At 34.1% G+C, this 22,635-nt stretch overlaps 1 protein-coding gene across 1 annotated transcript in view; it reads left to right on the top strand.

Annotated features, from left to right (window-relative positions):
• The window catches only part of LOC145678897 (uncharacterized), a 56,415-nt gene that overhangs the window by 2,233 nt on the left and 31,547 nt on the right, over window positions 1-22,635 (top strand). Inside the window, exons 2-4 of the mRNA XM_081749498.1 lie at window positions 2,581-2,659; window positions 7,787-7,902; window positions 13,117-13,183. Of these exons, the coding sequence (XP_081605624.1) occupies window positions 2,581-2,659; window positions 7,787-7,902; window positions 13,117-13,183 (262 nt within the window). The remainder of the gene's footprint in view (window positions 1-2,580; window positions 2,660-7,786; window positions 7,903-13,116; window positions 13,184-22,635) is intronic.

Genomic DNA, 22,635 nt, shown 5'->3' with positions numbered 1-22,635 from the left:
ATTGATAAAGCTGTTTCAAAATTGCATTCGAACAGTTTGTAAGTATGCCGTGATTCACTCAACTGTAAAAAGAATTTTACTTGTTTTAAATTGTTGTTCACGCTAAGTTATCCTTCACGATTGGCGTTCATTGGCGTTCATTTCATTGTGGTACAATTGAAATTCGGTTGTGCCATTTTTCAGTGAAAAATTATGTCTTTCCCAAGAAATCTCATGGACGCATCTAGAGTTCTGAAGTTCGCCTGTGAGTACTCCTGTTCTACTAATAACTAAGTTTTATAGGTGTGTAAGGTGTAAAGGGTGTAAAGTGATTTTGGAAATAGATCCATCTTTCTTCCAGGAAATTTTATTCACAGAAGAAACAAAATAAAAATGTGAGGGATTGCAATTTGACAATATTTGCTAAAGAACACGCTCTGCACAAGACTGACATGTAATTGTTATTCCAGTTACATTAGCTGCGTGGGAGGGATCGGTTGGTCTTCTCTGGGAGAGTTTGACACCTCCCTGAGACATGGGAACCAATAAACGATAATCATTTAGTGTTTACACGCTGTTAGTCTAAACCTTTTCTTTCAAATTTAAAACGTTTTATTCAAAACTAATAGTAGTATGAAGATACGGAGTGTTCATACGTAGAAAAAAATTCTAACTATATGCAACTGGTTCCAAGATGAAGTAAATATCTTATCTTTTTGAAAGAAACATTACCCAATTCCTTTATTCTTTTATGGAAATTAAAACATTGACGTTCCCAAACATTTGTAAGATTTTCGAACGCTAAATGTTTCGCACATGTTTTGAAAATTTCGAGTTGTAAATGGGAAAAAAGTGGGAAGAATACATTTTTTTAATGTTTGAGGTACTCATTAGCTACGGTTTTGTACTTAAGAGTTATCAATTTCATTAAAGTCAAAAATATGAAGGACATATTTCTGTTTTTAAAACCTTGTTGTTTGAGTTATGGTTTAATAATGTTCGATAATGTGTTCGTCTGGTTGATTATGACATTGATTACAGAAATGAACTACCAATTATCTGTGGCCCATGCATTTCAAATGGTCCATGAGTACAATAGATTATTGTAGTAAATAACTCATAAACTGCTTTCGAATGAACATTGCTGATCATCTTACAGACGGCACGTTATGTAAAATCAACTTTTCTTAATGATAAAGATGAGATAAAGAAGAACAAGCTATGCCTCTTCGGTTCTATATTGCTTATACTATAACTGAAATGACTAATACAAGTTTTCTTATTTACATAAAAATAAATGGTTCATTGGGATAACTTCCTAATCTCTTATTTGGAGAAAATCTTTTGTCACTTCCAAGAAATTTTAAAATAACAGAAAGTAACTTCGTTGAAATCAAAGTTATTTTCATCTTATCTGCATAAAGCTAGTGTCTACAGCTTCCATCAGCGAGTGTACTACTCTCTTTAAGTACGACCCTCAAAACAAAATAAACTCAATATTGCCTCAAGGATTTGAAATATGAAATATTAAAAAAAAAGGTTTCTTAAGAACTTAATCCCACGTGAAAATATACGAGCCAGTAGGTACTAGTAGATTATAAATCTCTCATTCTGAAAGAAGAACACAGTAAAGAAGGCTGTGATAATGGATCACAATGGCTGCGTATTACCATAGTTATGGTAAATTTTAACATACGCATGGTACTAATTAAATTCCATCAGATGTTGAACTAAATTGATAAAATGGCAGTTGATAAATCGTTTACCTGACAGTATCTGTATGGGCTAAAATACACCAAGAACAATTGTAAATAATCGAAAAAGATGACAGGAATTCAGCTAATGTAAATTTTGTAACGAAAAGTAAATACACTTGCAGCATTACTTTTTGTAAACTTACATAAAATATTACATGTTGTCTGTTACTTAGTATAAATCTGAAATTCACTTTGTTGATACCTAAAAATAACAAATAATACAAGTTTTCAATATTAGTTGCTTCTATTTATGATATCCGTACAAGGAAATATGCACCCAAAAATTACAGTATAGCTGTATCTATCTGATATAAGGATTCTGAAGCGGTGTAATACTTTTAATAAGTCACTGTTCTTAACAAATGAAAGGTTTGACAGATCCTTGATGAATACTATAACTATCAATATTAGTTCCGCAAAGGCTTGGGTTTTCCCATGAAATTTTGAGTGTTACTGACGACACAGGAATTATATTGAAAGAACGCTTGCACTATTTCTATTTCCGTACTTCTTAGTTCATTCATGTAGATCTTTAACTGCACCGCAGTGTTCATATCGTTCAACATTTGTATGCGTCAGGTCGTTAGCATAGGATCTGTGTTAAACACAACACTTGATGCTGAAATAACACACTAAAATAGTAGCTTTCTTGGAACCACTGTCCGGTGTTAAAACTGAGTTGTATTAACACCATTATAGTCCGCGTCATCCGAATTGGCGTGTGGCATCAGCCAATAAGCTCACAGTGGGCTATTACTAAACCTTCAGGAAGCAATGTAATCATTCATAATTGATTTTGTTGGTATTTGTGGACAATTATGAATGATAACATTCCTCCCTGAAGGTTTAGTAACAGCGCACTTCGAGCTTATTGGTTGATGCCACACGCCAATTCGGGTGACGGGGACTATAATTATATCAGCGTAGGTGATCGGGTAGTATTCTTTAATGCGTCCTTAGGTAGTTAGGAAAATACAAGATAATACGGTTCAATTAATTTGACGTAAGTAACGGTTAGACACCTAATCCTCTATGATGAAAAAGTTATATTTTGATGTTAGGAAATTCGAAAGATATGAGGTAAAAACCAAAAACTTATTTTTTCTTAGGAAGGCTTCTTAGGTGACCTGACTGTCTAGTTTAATAGCTCTGTCATTGGATTATCACAATGTGGCAAAAGTTTGACAAGTGTTTGTCTGTCGACATACAAGGTATACCATAATAAAATCATTTGTGTAAGAAAATACGGATATCTTAAACTAACTGTTTCAGTAATACTTTGAGTATTAAAAAAAATAACTGTGCACAAACTTCATCTATGGAAGATATTACTTATATTAACAAGATAAAGTCAAAATTGACACAAAACAATTTATTTATGCTTGATATGTAACCTTATTTTCGACGCTATTTGGCTTCGCACCAGGCCCCATATATCACAGAATGGCCCTAATATCAGTGAAAAACTGAAATCATGTTCTTTTATTATATATTCTAGTTTCCTAATGTTATAAGAGAAAAATGAAAATATCTTTCCCAGCAAAGTATGATGTCAGCTGTTGAAATCTAAATCAGCTTAAAAATCTGCTAGCGTAAAAACTAAGAAAAGTGAAATATGGAGGTCTAGATTACATCCATCTACTATTAAACGAGGAGTTTGAGTACACTCAATGATAGAAGTGTACAGATTGTCTATTGATTGAATGGTAGGAGCAGGATGTCCTAGTATGTACCCTACTATTTATAGTTATTTTATGGTCTTAATATTATTGAGCGAAAGAACCATTGTTAAAAGGAAAATCGCACTGTAAAGGAATTTGCCTCTTAAGTAAAGAAAATTTAACAAACTTATTAGGTAAATGTTTCCTGAATGCTGAAACGTTTGGATATTAGATTATCCTAGCCTATTTGTCTGTAAGCAACCTAACTTCTGTGTGAGTTTGCATTGTATAACATATAGGTGTTTGATAATTGTATCTGAATAATTAACTTCATTAATTTTACAGTAAAAGTTATACGTATATAAATATTGAATTGTCATTGAGTTTACTTATCTGTACAAAATTGCAGAGCTCCAGCTAGTACGAAAGTATGTGAAATTTTATTTGCAAGCTTTAACTGTAAGAAACAAACACGGCGCATAATAGAACATTTTTATACACGTTATGATTGGACTTTGATAGAGGGAGTTAATGAACTATACCGACAAACTGTAAGAGATGACTCCTCACATCAAAATAAGAGAAAAAAGTTCATATGGACCAATGGCGAAAAGTGCATTGTTTCAGAGCTAAGTCTGTCCAAAATCGCGAAAACGCAAAATTTTAATTGGTCCTATTTTGAATTCCAGAAAGTGTGTATGGTGGTTCTTATCGGCGTAAAAGAAGCTACGCATATACAATCCAAAAGTGCATATTTCATCAATTGTCAATAGGTGTAAAGGATATAATGATAAAAAGGCCTTGTGTCCATCTTAAACACAAACTAAATACAACTTTCTTACAAAGCTGTCTGTAATCTTTATTATAAATTAAATAGAAATGTTACAGTTTCGGAAATATATCACTTTCTTCTTCAGACTGAAATGTTCCGAAACTGCAACATTTCTAGTTAATTTATAATAAAGATTATAGATAGTCTTGTAAGAAAGTTGTATTTGGTAGGTGTAAAAGGTATTTCCCTACCGACTGTAATTCTGAGATGTTTTTAATAAAGTTTTCAGATATACCCTGATTTCAAGAACTGTCCAAAGTAGCAGGAGATAAACCTTGACAACAATCGACATCCAATGTTTCGGAGTGAAGCCAGAAGTGTTTGAAACCGGTAGTTCCATGTTTCTTTGTGTTCGGAATAACGTTTGATGATATGTATTTCGTCACGGTATATTTCATGTTTTCTTCACCGATAAGCGTGAAAGAAAACATCGCACCATGCGGTTTTCCCGAGTACGAGAAACCGTGCTGCTGACGATCCTTCACGCGCCAAAGGATTCCGTGTTCACTGCTACCAAGGCTTATTGTTTTCCTACTTTGGAACAATCATAAAGTTAGAGCATATCTCAAAATTCGGTTGATAGCGTGTCTGGGAATTTCACCCTGCAGGAAATAAACTGTACGCCTATTGAACATTAATGAAATATGCATTTTTGGATTGCGTATGCGTGACTTCCTTTACGCTGAGGAGGACCACCATCCACAGTCTCTCGAATTCGAAATAGGGGCTCTTGTAATTTGGCTTTTTTGCGATTTTGGACAGCCCTAGCTCTGTAACTATGCACTGTTCGCCATGGGTTCATGTGAACTTTTCTTATTATTTAGATGTGAGGAATTACCTCTTAAAGTTGGTCGCTATAGTTCATTAACACCCTGTATAACGGTGATATCCATAACATATAAAGTCCACAAAACATCGTTGCGTTTGAAAGAGATCTAACCTTGGTTTTCTCCTTTATAACATGTTTCTTCCTGCCCACGAACGAAAGAAAAACTTACTAAACTACGAGTACATCTTTCAAACATTTGTTATTAATTAGAGTAAAATTCAGCATTTCATATTTTGTGGATTTCTTGATTCCTTTGCATGTTCCGACACTTACATTTCGTGATTACCAATTAGCTCATAGGACAAGTGGTGGGTATAGATGTAAGTTGCATATTAGTATCTTATATAATAATGTAGCTTTATTGTTTGATAAAGAATTTACCGCAATGCGTGTATTGAACTTTTAATTTATTTAGTTTCTTTCATTACAGGAATTCACAATAGTTCTATACAATTTGATATTTTTTTCAATATCTCATTCTTATCTGTACGAAGTTGTGAGTACTTTTTCTGTTTTTAAAGTTCAGTACACAATAACTACAAATCTCATGATTCTGTTCTTTCCATTAATGGTAATGTCTTGTAATTAACTCGTTTCAGTGTAGAAAAATACACCTGTAAACGGATTAGTCGTGGCTATTGTTTGTTATCTAAAACATATCACCATTCATTACATACCATCCTCCGGCTGACTTACTTTTTCAAGGACACTGTCTACTGTCGACTAAAGTTCCACTTTACTATCTTTTAGATTCCAGAGAAAGTTCACATTTATTTTTATCAAACGTATTAATCTTTTTAAGTCGTATCGCAACTATTTGTATACGTTTTGTAAAACTACATCTTTGTTGTAATCCTTATTAAATGATTCAGAGGTGTTATCTTGATCTGCAAACCCAAGATCGTGTTCCATTTTTATATATAATTAAATGTTTGAGAACCAAAGTAAACCACATCAATTAACGACCGAAATTACGGAGTACTGGCTTGGTATTGTGATGTGACATCTACATTATCTGTAAAACTATTGTAACTTCATAAAATGCAGTTTTGGCGTGTTATGTATTATGCATTTAATGAATAGCTGAGAGCCAAAGTAAATCATCCCATCAGATTTTAAACTTAGGAAAACACTAAATTGATGAGTTGATGTTTAATGTAACACGGCTTGATATTGTGGCATTGTAACGTAATCACTTGTACAATTGTAATCTACTTTTGAATAGTTGCAGTGAATATATATTCGAACATAACTACTCGTATTTCAATATTTTTACACTATTCTCAGTAAGCGCGCACTATTTACAAACATAGAATTCATTGCCCTGCAATTCTTGATCGATGTTACTTTAATGAGATACTTAAATGATAGACCTGAGAACATCAAGACAACTACCGTAATCAAAATAATAAAATATATAAGACCTATAAGAAGTACACAATTTTAGCAACCCAAATAATACTAAAATGATGAAGGAAAACAATGAAACTAAGAAAGGTTTAAACGCAATTGTGATACTATTTGACAAAATTTTAGTGTAATTGGTTTACAATTACTCAAGGACACAACGAGATGTTTTTTTACCAGTCATTTGCATCAAAATACGACTACTAACAAGGAACCCCTTGAGCGCGAGGTCGGAAGTGAAATCTCTAGTAAGTTTCATTTGAAAGTGTAGTGTGAATAATGATGATAGAAAAATATTAGCTGCTAATGACTCACCATGTACATCAGGAGGACGACAGAAACTACGTGTCCGGGAGGTGCACAGGTCAACCTTCTATGGAATATATGTATTACACTTCACAAAATGGACATCGTCGACATTCGCGAAATGTTGAAAACAAACCATTAACTTGCACCATGAACACCGAATGAAAAATTACGCGCCACAGAAATCACAAATGTTCGTACCATCAAGATGGAAGGCGAACTCCTTGGAGTTACAAACCGTTCAGGACGTTGAGCTAGGTATCCACTTTTAAAGAATGCATATAGAATCATACTGGTGTAACGACTGCCATCACATTCCATCAGTTCTCATCTCCTCGTTAAATCAATACGATTCGATATGCATTCTTTAAAAGTGGATACCTAGCTGAATGCCCTGAACGGTTCCATCTTGATGTTACGAACATTTATGATTACTGTGGTACGTCATTTTACATTCGTTGTTCATGTGCAAGTTAATGGTTTTGTTTTGAACATTTCGTGAATGTCGACGATGTCCATTTTGTGAAGTGTAATACATATATCCCAAAGGAGGTTGATCTCTGCACCTCCCGAACACGTAGTTTCTGTCGCCCCGTGATGTACATGTTGAGTCATTAGCAGCTAATATTTCTCCTGTCATCATTGTTCTCACTATACTTTTAAATTAGCCTTATTAGAGACTGCACATATTATGTTATCTATCACAACAGCTCAAATGATTTATTTCTACATCTTGCGATCAACTACATTTTCCCATATTGAATCAAATATTTTGTCGTATAGTATTCTGTATACAGGTCTAGGATTGTTAATAAAATTTTCAATTTACTTCATATTTAGAATACAACTTCCAAGTGTGATTTAACACATTTTTTTATATTTTACTTTAATTTTCAGGTACAATTCTTAGAAGATTTTTTTCCTCAATTTTGAATAAACAATTTGAACAATTGTATTTTATATTACTATAATTAATATTTTCAGCAAATTTTTCTTAGACTTTTGTTTTACTTAGGAATATCTTGCAGTAATAGCAAAGGAAGCTGTTTGGACAGTCCCTAAGACCAACGATGGATTTCCAAAGTGTTCAGTAAATAGGAAGTTTTGTGAAAACGTGGAAGATTACCCAAAGTAAGCACATTTTTCTTCACTATGTAGGAGTTACATTGTATTATAATAGCATTTATTGGTTGATAATGAAATATACCGACAGACTGTGAGAGAAGATTCCTCACAACAAAACAAAACAAAACAAAACAAAACAAAAATAATAAAAAGACTTCACATGGACCAATAGAAAAGTGCATAGTTTCGGAGTTAGACACGTCCAAAAACGTGAAAAGATATATCTCAACATTCGTCATTTGGAATTTGAGGAACCATGCAGCTGATGATCTCTAACATTTTTTACTTCTCGATGACATATTCCATGTTCTCTGATGTCAAGGCTTATTTCTTGTCTACTTTCAACTCACTTTTAAATCGTGCCTGTCTATGTATTCCCCATATCCTATGGGAATCACCTAAGCAAACATTTTTCCTAAGATACGTGTGACATGTTTACGCTGTCCTTCGTCGTCAGAATACAGTTTTCCTGGTAAAAATATTGTGATGTAGTTTTCCACACAATTGGAAACTCGAGCTCCGAAATAATACACATTTTCATACAGTCTATATGATTTATTTTTGTTTCCTATTTTGATGTGAAGAATTACCTTATATAGTTTGTCGGCCTATTTCGTTAACAATCTGTATATCATTGATAGGTTTTAACTTTCCATCCTGGGAGAGAATTTTCGAAAATGATCCAGCATCGTGAGAAATGCTAGAGTGATACTAATATTAAGTATGTTCACTAGCGGTGGAAGTTGGATGGGTGTACAACCAACTATTGTTTAAAACAAACAATTACTACATTCTTAGAGTAATGTTTAAGTACAACTAAAACTTGCTCTTAGCGCAAGACAATATTGACACATGTCTCAAAATCCCATATAAGAAAAGTGAAAAGAAGGGGACTAATCTGTACGTATAGTTCCAAAAGCACTGTAACTACAGTCAGTAACATTATATTAATTGTGCATTATTTTTGGAAGTGAATACTAACTGAATATTGTAGTATAAATAGTAAGTGTAAATTAAACCAAGAAATATGAAAATAGGGAAGATATTTGCCTGTCCGTATTTCTGGAATATTGGAATAACACTCAGACCAGAGAGTGCGCATGCACAAGAGTGCATCATATCCACATGCATATGATACTGCAACTACCGTTATTCCAGCACACAAACCACTCCTAATAAACCGTACAAGAGCATACGTAATTTTGCTACACTGGATGTGCTGCCCATATATTACGAAGATGAATACCCTTCTGGCCGACTAATATATGTCCTGTACAAGTTTGTCTCGGTAATTTCAAGAATGAATCCATTAACTCTGCATTTTTTCAGAATTGCTATAAGATAATGATATAAGTAACTTAAGTCGTCAGCATCGCTGCTAGCTAAGAAGTTCTTGTACTTAAAGTCCCCAATAATGTATTTATATTGTCATTAAGATTATATCAGTTAATATAAAGATATCTACCCATTGTACTTATCTTATTCCTCTTCCTGTTTCTTGTTCTTCCATAACTTTCAACTGATGACTTGGAATGCCGTTTTTTAATTGTTTCCAATTATTTTTATATTTCACATTTCCCCAATACTTTCTCATTGATTTTCCGCGATGCACACTGAACGTTATCTCCTTTCTACTCACACGATGAAAAAATGTCTAATTATTTTTTCATTTCTTTTTCGAACTGTCTGTGTTCAATGGATATAATAACAAAATAATGACTAGCCCTTTCCTTCAGCCTTTATTCAGAGATCCTCAAAATATTTTCTTTTTTTCTTTCTTTCTTCGAGGCTCAATCTGCCATATATCTATCCTTTGCTTTTATTGTCCATCTACATTTTATTTCTTCAGCATTAGTTCAGAAAGAAGCAAGAAACCAAAAAGTTTTATGTGGGGTGAAATTGATTTTTGATTTGGCGCAATGCCATATCGCCCGCTGAAGAAATGGTCATAATTTGCACACTCGCTGAATCACTAATATCTATATTGCGCAAGTGGTAAGGTTTATCTTCCTCTTTCTAGTGAAGAAAAGCAGGGCATATGCAAATACATATCAGGTATAAAATATTGGTTGAAAAACTTAATTTCTTTTCTGTTTGTTGTGAGGTATAGGTGCATCGGTCAGTGTTTATTGCTAATAAAATTTAAACTGCAGCCTCCAGCACAAATCATCAAAAAATTTAGTCAATTTAACTCATAATAATTGACTAACTTTGTATGTCTGTTATTAACTCAAAGCTATGTTACCGTAACTGTTGGTCTAGTGATTAGTTCGCAGCATATGATTCCGGGATCCTAGCTTCGTTCGGTTTTTTCCTTAAACTAGGGCGGAGAACGAAGAAGCAGTGTGTAGTGCGCCGAACGCCAACTATGTATATCTAAATCTCATAAGCTTCGATACTCGAAAGAGACGCTGAACTACAACGAACAACTTAAACTACATGTCAACACTATGATTTAAGAAACTTAATAGTTCATTATGGCAGAGACAAAAGATCATTCTTATTAACTATCACATAGCCAACCGTACTAAAATTCACACTCTAGAATTTTCAATTTCAAAATTCCAGTCTTTAAGTGTCATCTATATCAAATCACTCTCGACTGGTGCGAGGAGATGGTTCCCTGGTTCGATTCGATTCAAGGTTATGTGAAATTTGACATTGTGTCCACGAGGCTTCTCAGGTCTCTACAGTTTGCTTCCACATTTACATTTCATCCGTTGCTTTTATAATAATTCATTCCCGTTAATCTCATCCCATTAATGGTTCATCCCCTTCAGTCTATGAAGCACAATTGTATATAAAAATATGTTTATATATTTTTAAACATAATGAAGGAATTTTAAAACTAATAAATTAAGGAATCAACTAGGTAGTATTTGAAAGTAATATAATAAAGGCAACCAAGAAAGTTCTGTCACTTTTTCACCCACCACCCTCGAACATCGAGATGTCATTCTCTAGTAAGGATTTGAACTGGCGTCCTTTAAGGTGATTGTCCAAGGAATGGAACAGGTGATTATCGGACTGTGCAATGCCCGGGGAGTATGGCAGATGCAATAGTGTTTCCATTCACGGCGTAAAATGGCGTCCCGGGTCATCCTAGCCACGCGGGGCTTAGCGTTAACTCCAGAGGTTTGAGTTTTTCTTAAACACGGCTCTATTGATGACAGTACATATTTGCATTAATGCTTTGACCCGCTGATAGCAGTTCCCAATATGCGATGCCGCGAGCATTCCACTAAACACCCAGGATAATCTTCTTCTGGTGCAGTGATGATTTCGGTTGTTTTGGAACCGTTCATAGGATGCTAACCAATGATGATGGCACCATGGAGCTTCGTACACGACTCATTTCTCATCACATGTCTCAACACCCTGTCCAGAAATTGCTCCTTCCTCAGACGAGACAGCAAACAAACACAGGTGTCTGCTCGCATTGCCTTTTGGCCCGGAGTCAAATCATGAGGGACCCATCGACCGAACTTGTAGTGTTTCTCAAGTTAATGCAAGTGCTGCAGAATAGTTTCTCCACTCACACTGAATTGTAGTTCTAGTTCCTTACATGTCTGGCCACTGTTCACCTCAATTACTGCCTGAAGGTCTTCATTTTTGCAGGTGTTAATCTTCCGGCACGAGGTGCGTCTTCAAATGTTTCGTCACTGTCCTTAAACTTGTTAAACCACCGCTGCACTTTCCGCGTAGTCTCGACACCCTTACCAAAAACCTGGTGCAGCTTCTGCTTCACTGCAGCGGCGTTTGACCCAGTTTGAAATTGTACATCATACACGCCCTTATGAGGCTCTGTCGAGGTCTCATGTTCACTCTATCCTTACGTAATTTCACGGTGTAGCTGAACTAGTACAAGTAGTATGATGGATATACCCACACCACCAACAAACCATCGCCTTATCTCCATTCGCATTCAACTCTCGGTGTGAGGGCCAATTGAACACATACTTCCACAAAAAGCGACAGAACCTTCTTGGTAACCTTTGTTATATGTAAATTAACAGTTTCAAGATGGATATGCTAGAAATATGACTGCCAAGCTTAAAAGGTAATAATTGTCGATTTTCAAATTTTTGTACTACGTGATATGTTTCGAACACTACTGTTACTTTATTTTATAACATTTGCACGTTATTATTTATTCACCTTCAAAATTACTTATGTCTTTATATTATTGAATGATGGCTATTGTTATTCACTAAAGTGGGGAAAGCATGGCAAGGATCCTTAAAGGATTAAGATCTTTTATGATCAGCTGGGTAGTATGGTGTTTTCAACATGTTTGTTTCCTAGATTTAATCTTTTATTGGAGCGCTAGAGTCGCATCTTTTGTTCACTGCCGATTTATATCCCACTTGAACTTACAACTAAGAACGGATATAAATCTTCAACGAAAGAAAATAAAGTGATGGTACCTACAAATTTGGTATTTGCCATGGACGCATTCTATTTAGTTTAAGTTTTTGTTAATAAATATTTTTACCGCATAGGCCTATTACATTTATATATATATATATATATATATATATATATATATATATATATATATATATATATATATGTGGGTGTGGGTGTGTGTGTGTGTGTGTGATGTTTTAGGAAGAAACATAAGAAACTACAATACTTAACTAAATACGGAATTGTATGTCTGTAAATGCCTATAGCACATAAACGCGTACGGAGAAAACTAATTCCATTGAAGTAAGCTAATTCTCTGTATCGATGAATAACACAAATCTCATTTTTTTAAGTTATTCTCAAAGGAAAGAAGTGCGTTTTATACGGCAGCAAATACGGCAACTTCGAATGGGAACTATAATATTTTGTGCTACATATGTATTAAGCAGTATAAAAATATACATAGTGCATGAAAATAGATGACAGGGAGGCATCCGAAAAATAGATACAAGAGTTTCACCTCAAATCTATATAACTTTGAACAAAACATTTAAGAATTTGCATTAAATTTTTGGTACCAGTGGCTTATTTAAAAACGAAATATTTTTGAAATTGTAATACTAGTGACTAAGTATAGTTCTTGTTCTCCTTCGACAAAAAGAATAACTAACCATGTTTAATATATACATGTACATAAGATGATCTTTCTAAACTGTAGACAAAATAATAAGTCGACTTTGATCTTTCAAAATAATAATTATGAAGTAATATTATTTGCATATGTTTGAAAATTTACTTATTAATTTTCAGCTCTATGGTCAATCAAATTTTGCAGGAGAGGACGGAGTTTATAGAGAAACTTCAGAGCGATAGAGAGGTAGGAGAAAAATTAATTAACGATTTGTATTACTAGGAGAAACTATCATGTTTTAGGTGATACACTTGCATATACCCAATCTTCTGCAATTGTCACTAATGGATCACAAAATACTATAGGTCAAAATATAACGAAAATGATGTGTAATTGTATACTCTTCGAAGCCTCCTTTAGGCGTAAGGGTCATCCTAAAATATAATAATGTGGATACGTTCTTGATAAAATTCGAACCTTTAGCATTACTATGAATCATTCCAACAGTTACATCGAATTTCGCTAAATGGCAGTAATAGCCGTTAGTGTAAAGTAAAAGGAAATTGTACGGGTAATAGCAATTCATTTCCTAATCCAAATGGAATGGCCAATGAAGATCGCTGAAAGAGACGATTAACCAATCTGGTGTCCGAAACAATTTCCCGATCTCCCCTAAATGGATGCTACGTCATTGCTCGCGTAACTTCCTTTTATTCCAGCAGACGTTGATACTAACTCCAGCTATAAATATTAGTACAAGTTATATTACCCTCCAAGAAGAGTCACGATATGTGTGGATTTGCTTTTTCGTTAGCAAGTAAGATGTATTATTTTATATTCATATACATAGCTTGCGTCGATAATACTAGATGGGATTATTATCAAAGTTGCGGATATCTCGACTTTGTGGCTAATCGTCTCGTTCAGTGTTTTCCATTGGCTCATTCATTCTCAATTATTGAAGAAGTGATGGATTGTCATTACTCGTAAAACTGGCTTTAATCAGCGCCTATCGGCTTTATAGTTCGTCCAGTAAGAGAACGTCTCTGTCAGCTCGCAGTGACATTGCCACTACTAGCGTGTCAAGGCTTTTTTCGGAGCAACTGTAGTGGCAATTTAATTAATGGTATAAGACAAAGTGATCGTGGTTGGTAACACTGGTATCAAAGTAGGGGCTCCAATCTCCCACCGCATGTGGTAAGTAACGTCAGAGACCATCTCTTGTTGGCCGTCTATAATAATTTGAAAAGTGTATATGCTTCTATTTCATGTAACAAATATATCTGTCTTTGTTACATGGTTAAATATTTGGTTGGCGTTAGCACTTGGAGAATGTACCAGAGTACGGTATCGGAATGTATTATTGTATAGCATTTTCACTTTCTTTTGAACTATAGGTTAGTTTTTCGCGGTCTGTGAATGCCAGTTTTAAATTAGACTCATTTATTTTGTCTTGTAGAACAATTTTTGAAGACTCTGAACCACATTTAGTACACCATATATATGATTACAATTCTTAGATTTGCAGTCAGTTATACATTTGAATTACATGATAGCTGTACAATGCAAAAGAAAAAATCTACGGAAAAATAAGTAAATTAATATATTGTCCTATTTCTTTTGCGTGTATAAATTCATATCTTCAAGAGCAATTGTAATTAATTGATTATGGGAACGTCCGTAGTCCGATGTTATTTCTGTCCGTCACAATAAGGCGAGATGTCGACACATTCTGTGAATTGAAATTTCAAACTGAAACTTCTAGGAAAGTTAAGGTTCTAGTAAACATGTGACAAAAATACGATATTAAAATAAAGTTAAATTAAAACGAAACGTAAAAATGATAAAAGAATGAATAGCAAAATATAGAGAGATAACTAGAAAATAAATTTAAAAGGCAATAATAGTAACATATGACACGGAAAATGTATATATGTATAAATCATCGGACTGCTGCAACTATTAAACTCTCACGAATAGAAATAACAAGATGTTTCTAAAGATTGTATCATGTTCTAAATATTGATTCTCAGTATTAGGTAGCCCCAAACGTTCTCTGAGTTCTGAGTATTCTGGATATTCTAATAGAATGTGCCGAATACTTAGTGGGACGATACAATCCTTACAATATGGACAGTAAACGCTGCACACTAAATAGGAATGAGTGAGATAAAAATGCCCGTCCGAACTTCATTCCTGCGACTAGTACACGATGACGTCTGTCAGTTCTCCGAAGTAGATTTTACTTAGTAAAGCTTGTTCCCGTTAGCCTAATTCCAATTCACTTACCAATAAGGCGCATCCGTTGTATGTAATAGCTGCGGAGATGAAAGCATGGGATGGAGTTTTCCAGTGAAACATCTTCTAATGCAGTGTTGTTTGAATACTGTTCGGCACGTTCATATAAATGCTGATGTGTGCCGTCAGAAAGCAGACAACGATGACACGTTGTTGTCGCTGTAGTGGAAAGCATCTCTCAAAGATGCCTTGCACTAGAGGGTATTTTGTAAAGACATTCTGCACGCTTATTTTAACGGTTTGTGAGTCAGTGTGGATACGTACACAACTCAGCGAAACCTGAAGCATGTTTTCGAAAGCAAGCTTAACTGCTGTTAGTTCACCAGTGAATATTGAATGCTGCGAATATTGAATATTGAACAACTAATGCAGACTAAATTGTGAACTGCCCTTGTCTGTAACGAAGTCACAACCAACAGAATTCTCAATTTTTGAACCATCCGTTAAAAAAACATTAAAATGGAGATACTAGTCGAGCGACACTTAGAATCCTTGATGGTATTCCTGAGTACTTGTGTGCTGTTTGGTATAAGGTGACAATCGAAGGTCGAATCTTATGGAGTCAATAGTCATGGTGAAAAGGCACAAGCATGTAGCAAAGAAAGAGATGACCATACAAATTTATCCTATATGAGACACATGAAGCACTAACCTACCTTGGACTTATAGTCCTAGGATGTACTACATACTGCTGTTAAATCTTAGCGCCAAGCAATGGAATTTCAACTAATGTTCAATGTATGTGATAAAAAAAATTGGACAGATCTTCATCAGCAGTGGTTCAATAGTTGTTGTCTATGATATCATGAGTATGCGAGGATTACTGGAAAAGTTTATCTAAACTACTACTAACAGTATCGCCAGTATTCTGCTGTTATAAAATTCCGAAGAGAAGACTTTTCTATGGTTAAATTATCTTTGATTTTTTTGTATAATTGTATTGTTTAATTTTTGTAACAGTTTCAAGAAGTTCTTCAGAAACCGCTGTTCGGAATGCGTCAACAGTTGCTTGAGGCGACACAAATCCCTCATCATGTATCTTGTTTTTCATCATGATTTCATGTGTCGGAATAAAATGAAGTCGTTGCGTGTTAAATCAAGTGAGCACGGATAATAAATCATTCATTCAAAATTTTTACTTTAAAGATACACAGTTTGTTGAGCTGAGTGGGAACTGATGTTATGATTGTGAAGAATTATGTGACGATTTGGCTTTTTTATGCAATTCATTGATGATATCTGGTAAACATATTATTATATACTTGTCAATATTTAGAGTTCTTCGATGTTCTAAAACTACGATTACCACATGGCTGGTGTAAACGAAGAAACAAGCAATCATTTGCTTTGAGCATTTCCTTACACTCATTGGGCATGAACCTATTTTTTAACTTTGGTAAATTGGGTAGGATCCAACGACCTGATTGTTTTCGTACGTCCCAAGTCGTATGAATTACTTTCACGTCAATGTTGAAGGTTGCCAGAATTTCAGTGTCACATGCCGATCTCTCTCAGTCATTTCACGCACAGCATTAACAGACATTACCAGCAACAACAGACATGAAAAGATAACCTTCACTAAATTCATCACTCAAAAATATGCGACGACTCTGGAATTTAGAGAACCAATTGTATACATTCCTACTGGATGATGCTTTATACTCAAAATCCAAAGGAGGTCGGTTGATCCATTGTTTTGGTGTTAAACAACGTTCGAAATCATAAAAAGAATCGTTGCCCGAAAGTGTTCACGACAAATTTCCCTTTCTTGCACAAAACTATGCTTTCAAACTGCTGTGTAAAATATTCTAAACGAATAAGCTCAAATAAATACATATGCACACCTTTTAAACATAGAAATGTATATTCTTGAGAATGTTATAATAGGGGAAAATTAACACCACTATTAATAGTACTTTACAGAAACGTTTTTATATTTTATTCTGTTCTTTATTTTGTATATTTTCTATATTTCAAGCCAGCAAGTCAGTAAGCACGCCCACACCGAAGTATCAGTGTGAAGTTAACGTAGCCAAGAAGAATGTAGAGTGTTCGAAACTACCACTCGCCTCGGGCACATCTCCCCGGAATAAAAAACTGATTTAAAAAATGCTAATAAAAACATAATTTAACACGAAAACTACACTCCCAAGCCCAAAATAGATAACAAATAAAATAGTGCAAACTTTTAAAACATTTTATGTTTTTATGTTTAAAACTTTGTTCTTAAATATTTTGTACAAAGATTAACAAAATGCTGGACTCACATACAAGCCAGGACGAAATGATACAAATCGATCTCTGTCAGAGAAAGTTGTCCACTATTCATCCTCTGTCAAATCTCTCACTAACTACTCGCGAGTCCGAAGGCGATATTCGCACCTGAGAGAGCAGACAAAGAACATTCGATCAAATGAATGATGAATGAAGCTGCCATCTGAGCCGCAGCATTTCCCGATGATAACGGTCCTTTTGTATGAAGGTGGAAGTGCGGTTTTAAGAGCAAACAGATAGAGATATATTCTTTAAGATTACTCGTCATTTCTGACTCGCTTTTCACTTTTCATAATTTTCACATTTGAAAAAAAAAAGTTTTCTTCACAGATGTTCAATATTTAGGAAATAGTGCTTAGTGAATAGATTGAATTGTTTATATGTGCCCCATCGCAACTTATATACATATTCATAAATACATATATATATATATAAATACAGGAGTGCCCGTACCAGGCACAATCTCTTCCAAATTTACAATTCTTCTCCAGAATTGCAATACTGCCCTCCAAATTTAACATTACAGCCCCAACAAATGTACCTTTTCCTTTTCAAATATCATTCTTCAGCTCAATCAATGAAAAAATTATATCCCGCCAAACATTCTAATGGGTGCAACCTGCACTACAAAGCCTGCATCTGCGCACTCTTCCTCGATTATGGTGACATAAGCTTAAATGACGCTGAAATAATAGAAAACAAAACATTGCTCAGTGCTTTGTTGTACTTTCCAGAAAATTGTACAGAGAATTTGTTACAAGTAGTTTGTGCTTCAATGTCAGAGATGTGTGTATTACTCTTAAGGCTTATTCACCACGGTATTTTCCACGAGCATTCACACATACGCCTACTATGCACTTCTGATTTCTACACCATTTTCCAAGATGGATTGCAAGGAGGAATACTTCGTGTGGCTTTGTGTGATCCAAAGAAAGCCGAAGGATCGCTTCCGACAAGCCACGAGCGGGCTGCTTTCTCTTCAAGCCGGCCTGTTGGGGCATGACACATCATATGCGAATTAAAAAATGACAAACCTTATGAATTTTCAATCTCAAAGTCTGAAAAGAAACTTTGTGGACCACGGCATCGACGGGGTATGGCACCGGAACGGCATCCTATGTGTAAATTAACCTTTAGAAGTATATATGTCGTTGGAAAATTTGGTGTGATTTGATTTGAATGTAGTTTAGTATCTCTTCAACAGCGAAACTATTTGAGACGTGGACTTCCAGTTTAACGTGTGATCTGGACTACATAAGCTCTCGCCGGGAATCGAATCCGAGTCACCCATGCCAAAGACTCGCTTAGCCACGAGGAACTCTATATAGTTGGAAGAAAACAGACAAGGGTACAAGTGCCCGAGAAGTCCCCATACTGAAGGTTTGAGTAGTACAGATAACAATGTCCGTGTAATATTAGTTTATTTGTTTTGTACATACGTACAGAGTTGAGTACTTATATAAAAGAACTATGTGTTCAGTAATCTCCATGTGCTCCATCGTGCTGTACACTCACATGTATCTATCTGCATGTTCTTCATGAAGTGGCCTTGTTCTGTCAATTACTGAAAGAAACGTATGTTTCTCCCTATCAAGCAGAACTGCCTTACGTGAAACGTTTTGGCCAAAGCGAGGTCTAAACGCAATCATTACCTATGTTATTGTTCGTCCTGTCCTTGGTCATCCGTGCATCTACACACATGCCAACAACTACCCTCAATTTTGTAATTATTGCATCCACTTACATCAGCAATGTCTTCAGAACTGAAATTCTCCACGTTACTGTAAAAAGTAAGGATACCAGACCATGCTTGAAAGCAGCGATACTAGACAGTGCTGTATGAGTCCATTAAATCAATATTTCTATACCGCAACTAAAATTGCATTGATATTGTGTTCTGTGATATACAAACCTAAGGGCAGAGGACTTCTTGGACACCCTGTAGATACAAAAATTAAGAAAAAATTAATTTCAGCAGAATGATATTTATTAATTATTGTTCGCAACAAGCGATATACTTTTCTAGCGGCATACAAATTACCATTAGCGAAACGTACACATCTCAATTCACCTTCAAGCACGTCATTTTGCTTAAATCGATTTCATCTATCAATTAATAGATGTTCTATCTTTGGACAATATTTTAATCAAATAATAAACTCTGGTAAAACAGTAGAAATGATCACGTCAAATATTTCCATCTACGGAATATAAAGAACCATGTTAAAGTCGCCATTACTCGTTAAAATGTTAATGGATTGACTACATTAACGAATTCAATCCTTCTACTATCTACTAAAAAACAAATCTAAAATTCGGTTATAAATATCGGATGTGAAATATAGACACCGACCGTTAAAGTTATTGTTTTCCATTACAATGATAACGGTTTGTCACTATTCACGAACTCATCCGAATTATCGTTCTAGCTATTTAATAAAAACAAAAATTTAAAAAACAACAGAATTTGAGAAATGTTGTTATATATATGGAATATACCGTTAAAGTTATGTTATCCGTTAATATATTAATGAATTGATTAAATTAACGAATTCGGCCGAGATAATTGCTTCTAGATATTTATTGCAAAACAAAACATGCAGACAAACAAACGAAAGTTTAAAGTTCGCATTCACATGTAGGATGTGGCTATAGATATAAACTTTTAAGATCCATTATCGGTTAATATGGTAACGAATATGGTAACGAAATAATCGCTCTAAATATCTATTGAAAGAATCAAAATGTAAAAATTTACTTACATGTGAAAGACATGGGCTACATAGATTACCACTTTTAAATATTTAACTCCAGAAGAAAAATGTCGAAATGAAAGCAAATTATGCTACTATTAATCTTAAAATTTACTTAGATAATCTGCATTAAATAGTTACATGTAGAAAAGTACTAGACATAAGTTTTCTCAATTGTATTATCAAGGAATGAAGGTTTTTGCTGTTAATTATTAAGTAGTTAGTAAATAGAAATGTTCTAAATAGCTATTGTTCCTAAATTTGGAGATGTGGCTACAAACTTTATGCTTAAAATCCCATGTACATCTTGTAATTTATAATAATCAAATATAGCCTATATCCACGCTAATTAAATAGGATAAAATATTATGAGTATTGATATATCAAACTGCATGACTCTTGCTAGTTGGATTTAATTGTAGCAGTTTCATTCTTCTTATAAAATATTATGATAATTTAGTCATTAAATATACAAAAAAGAAAAAAAACAAATGTCAGAATTCTAAGACTTTCAAGAGAATAGTGCATGTCAAATTTATCTTATTAATGGGAAAAGATATTAGATGAAACAAGGAACATAGATAAATTCAGAATATAAAACTAATATAAATAGGTACAAAAGGAGATTATACAACCAATATAAATAAATATAAAGATAATACAAAATGAATCTGTATGTGTTGACGATGATTGTTTAATATAGCTGTGAAGGCTAATGGGTACCATATTGTTTTACAGTTACATTTTGTTATGGTCCGTCGTATATTAATGATCTGTTCTTGTGCTGTTCCGAACGTACTTACACAAGTACCATAAAAAATATGCAAATGATGCTGTAAATATGTTGCCCATACTATTGATAATATGATATCACCTAAAATATAGTATGCGGATAATTTGGTTAAAATTATCTACTAAATTACTAAAGTTCACATTCAATCTCAAATTAGACATCTATGTATTTACTTGAAATTTTAATTTCATATATTGAATTTTTCTGTGTCTATCACTATATGTTTGCTTTAAGTACATCAATTATACACACAAGACTCTGAAGAACTAATATATGTGAGAATCGTTAAATGAGTTTAGTTCCTATCTTACGTAGTTGATAGATTATTTTGAAGCACAAATTATTAGAACAGTTGTTGTTGTAAAGCAACATGGCAACACAAACATTTTTTAATGATAAGAATAAAGAAAATTTTCATATTTATACTAACAAACAAATGTAGCCGTGAAAAGAGGCGTAACAATATTAGTATTTTAATTTTTTCATTACTTTTTCCTAATATATTAAAACAAGTTGTAGTGTCACAGTTGCACGGAGTGGAAGACTGGTTTATCTCAGTATACACAACATGAAATGAAAATTTGAATGTTTTGCAGTTTCTCTCACCCTTCAGAAACTGCTTGTAGAAAATATTTATATCTTTAGATTTGTCAAGTAGAAAGTAATTTAGTTTCATTTTAGCTTTGTATTCCACGAACATATATGAATATTTTACATCTCATGGATTATACAAACTCCTTATTATTATTATGAATACTGTGGGTAGTCTATCAATACTTCCATTGGGATATTGCTATCCATAATTACTTCCATTGGCATACATGGTGAACCGATGTTTCGTTGACCATATCTTGCAATCAACTAGATGCTTCACGTCCACCACCGAATTCGATTCGTAACTTTAGACCCTTGACATTTGGTTGAAATTAATGGTAATCCATGAAGTGATTCTGAAGATATTGTGTCTCTCGGACGAATAGGCAGACAGACAGAGATAATATATAAAGTAGTGTTTGCAAACCAAAATCTTAAAAAATGGAAACACCTATAAATATTCGTATGTGTAATATCCTTTTTCAGAAGTTAGTAATTTATATTTTACGGTATGTATTTTTTAATATTGTATACAAGGTAACTTATGATTATCGTTAATACAAGTTACTTCGATTCTACTTTATCTTCGGACGTGCTAGTTTTCATAGTGTTCTAGCTTGTAAACAAATCTTTAATAAATAAATAAATCCACTAACCGTTTCTCTTTTTGAGAAAAGCCATCAATAAATAATAAGGGTTATAATAATAAGGTTCTCTTAATACTTGACGTAACTCCAGCATGAAAGATTGTTTTCGCTCTGGTAATAATATTTAAGTTTACTATGACGAAAGAAAAATGTAAGTTAGCATCTCACAAAAGGAAAACCTCATTATGTTCTCGTATTTCGTCTCTTTGTCTCTCACTTTTCCCTGCTTTACATCAAAGAGAAACCGCTTTCCCCTATTTCCTCTTCTCTTTATGCTACAAAGAAGTTGTCAAAGAGAAAGTTGAACCGAGAAAATCTTTTGAATAACTATATTTATCC

This window comes from Thermobia domestica, chromosome 1 (genome assembly GCF_964235325.1).
Source record: "Thermobia domestica chromosome 1, izTheDome1.hap1.1, whole genome shotgun sequence".
Classification (NCBI taxonomy): Eukaryota; Metazoa; Arthropoda; class Insecta; order Zygentoma; family Lepismatidae; genus Thermobia; species Thermobia domestica.
The sequence above is the reverse complement of the archived record's forward strand: the minus strand, read 5'-3'. Positions and strand labels throughout refer to the sequence as shown.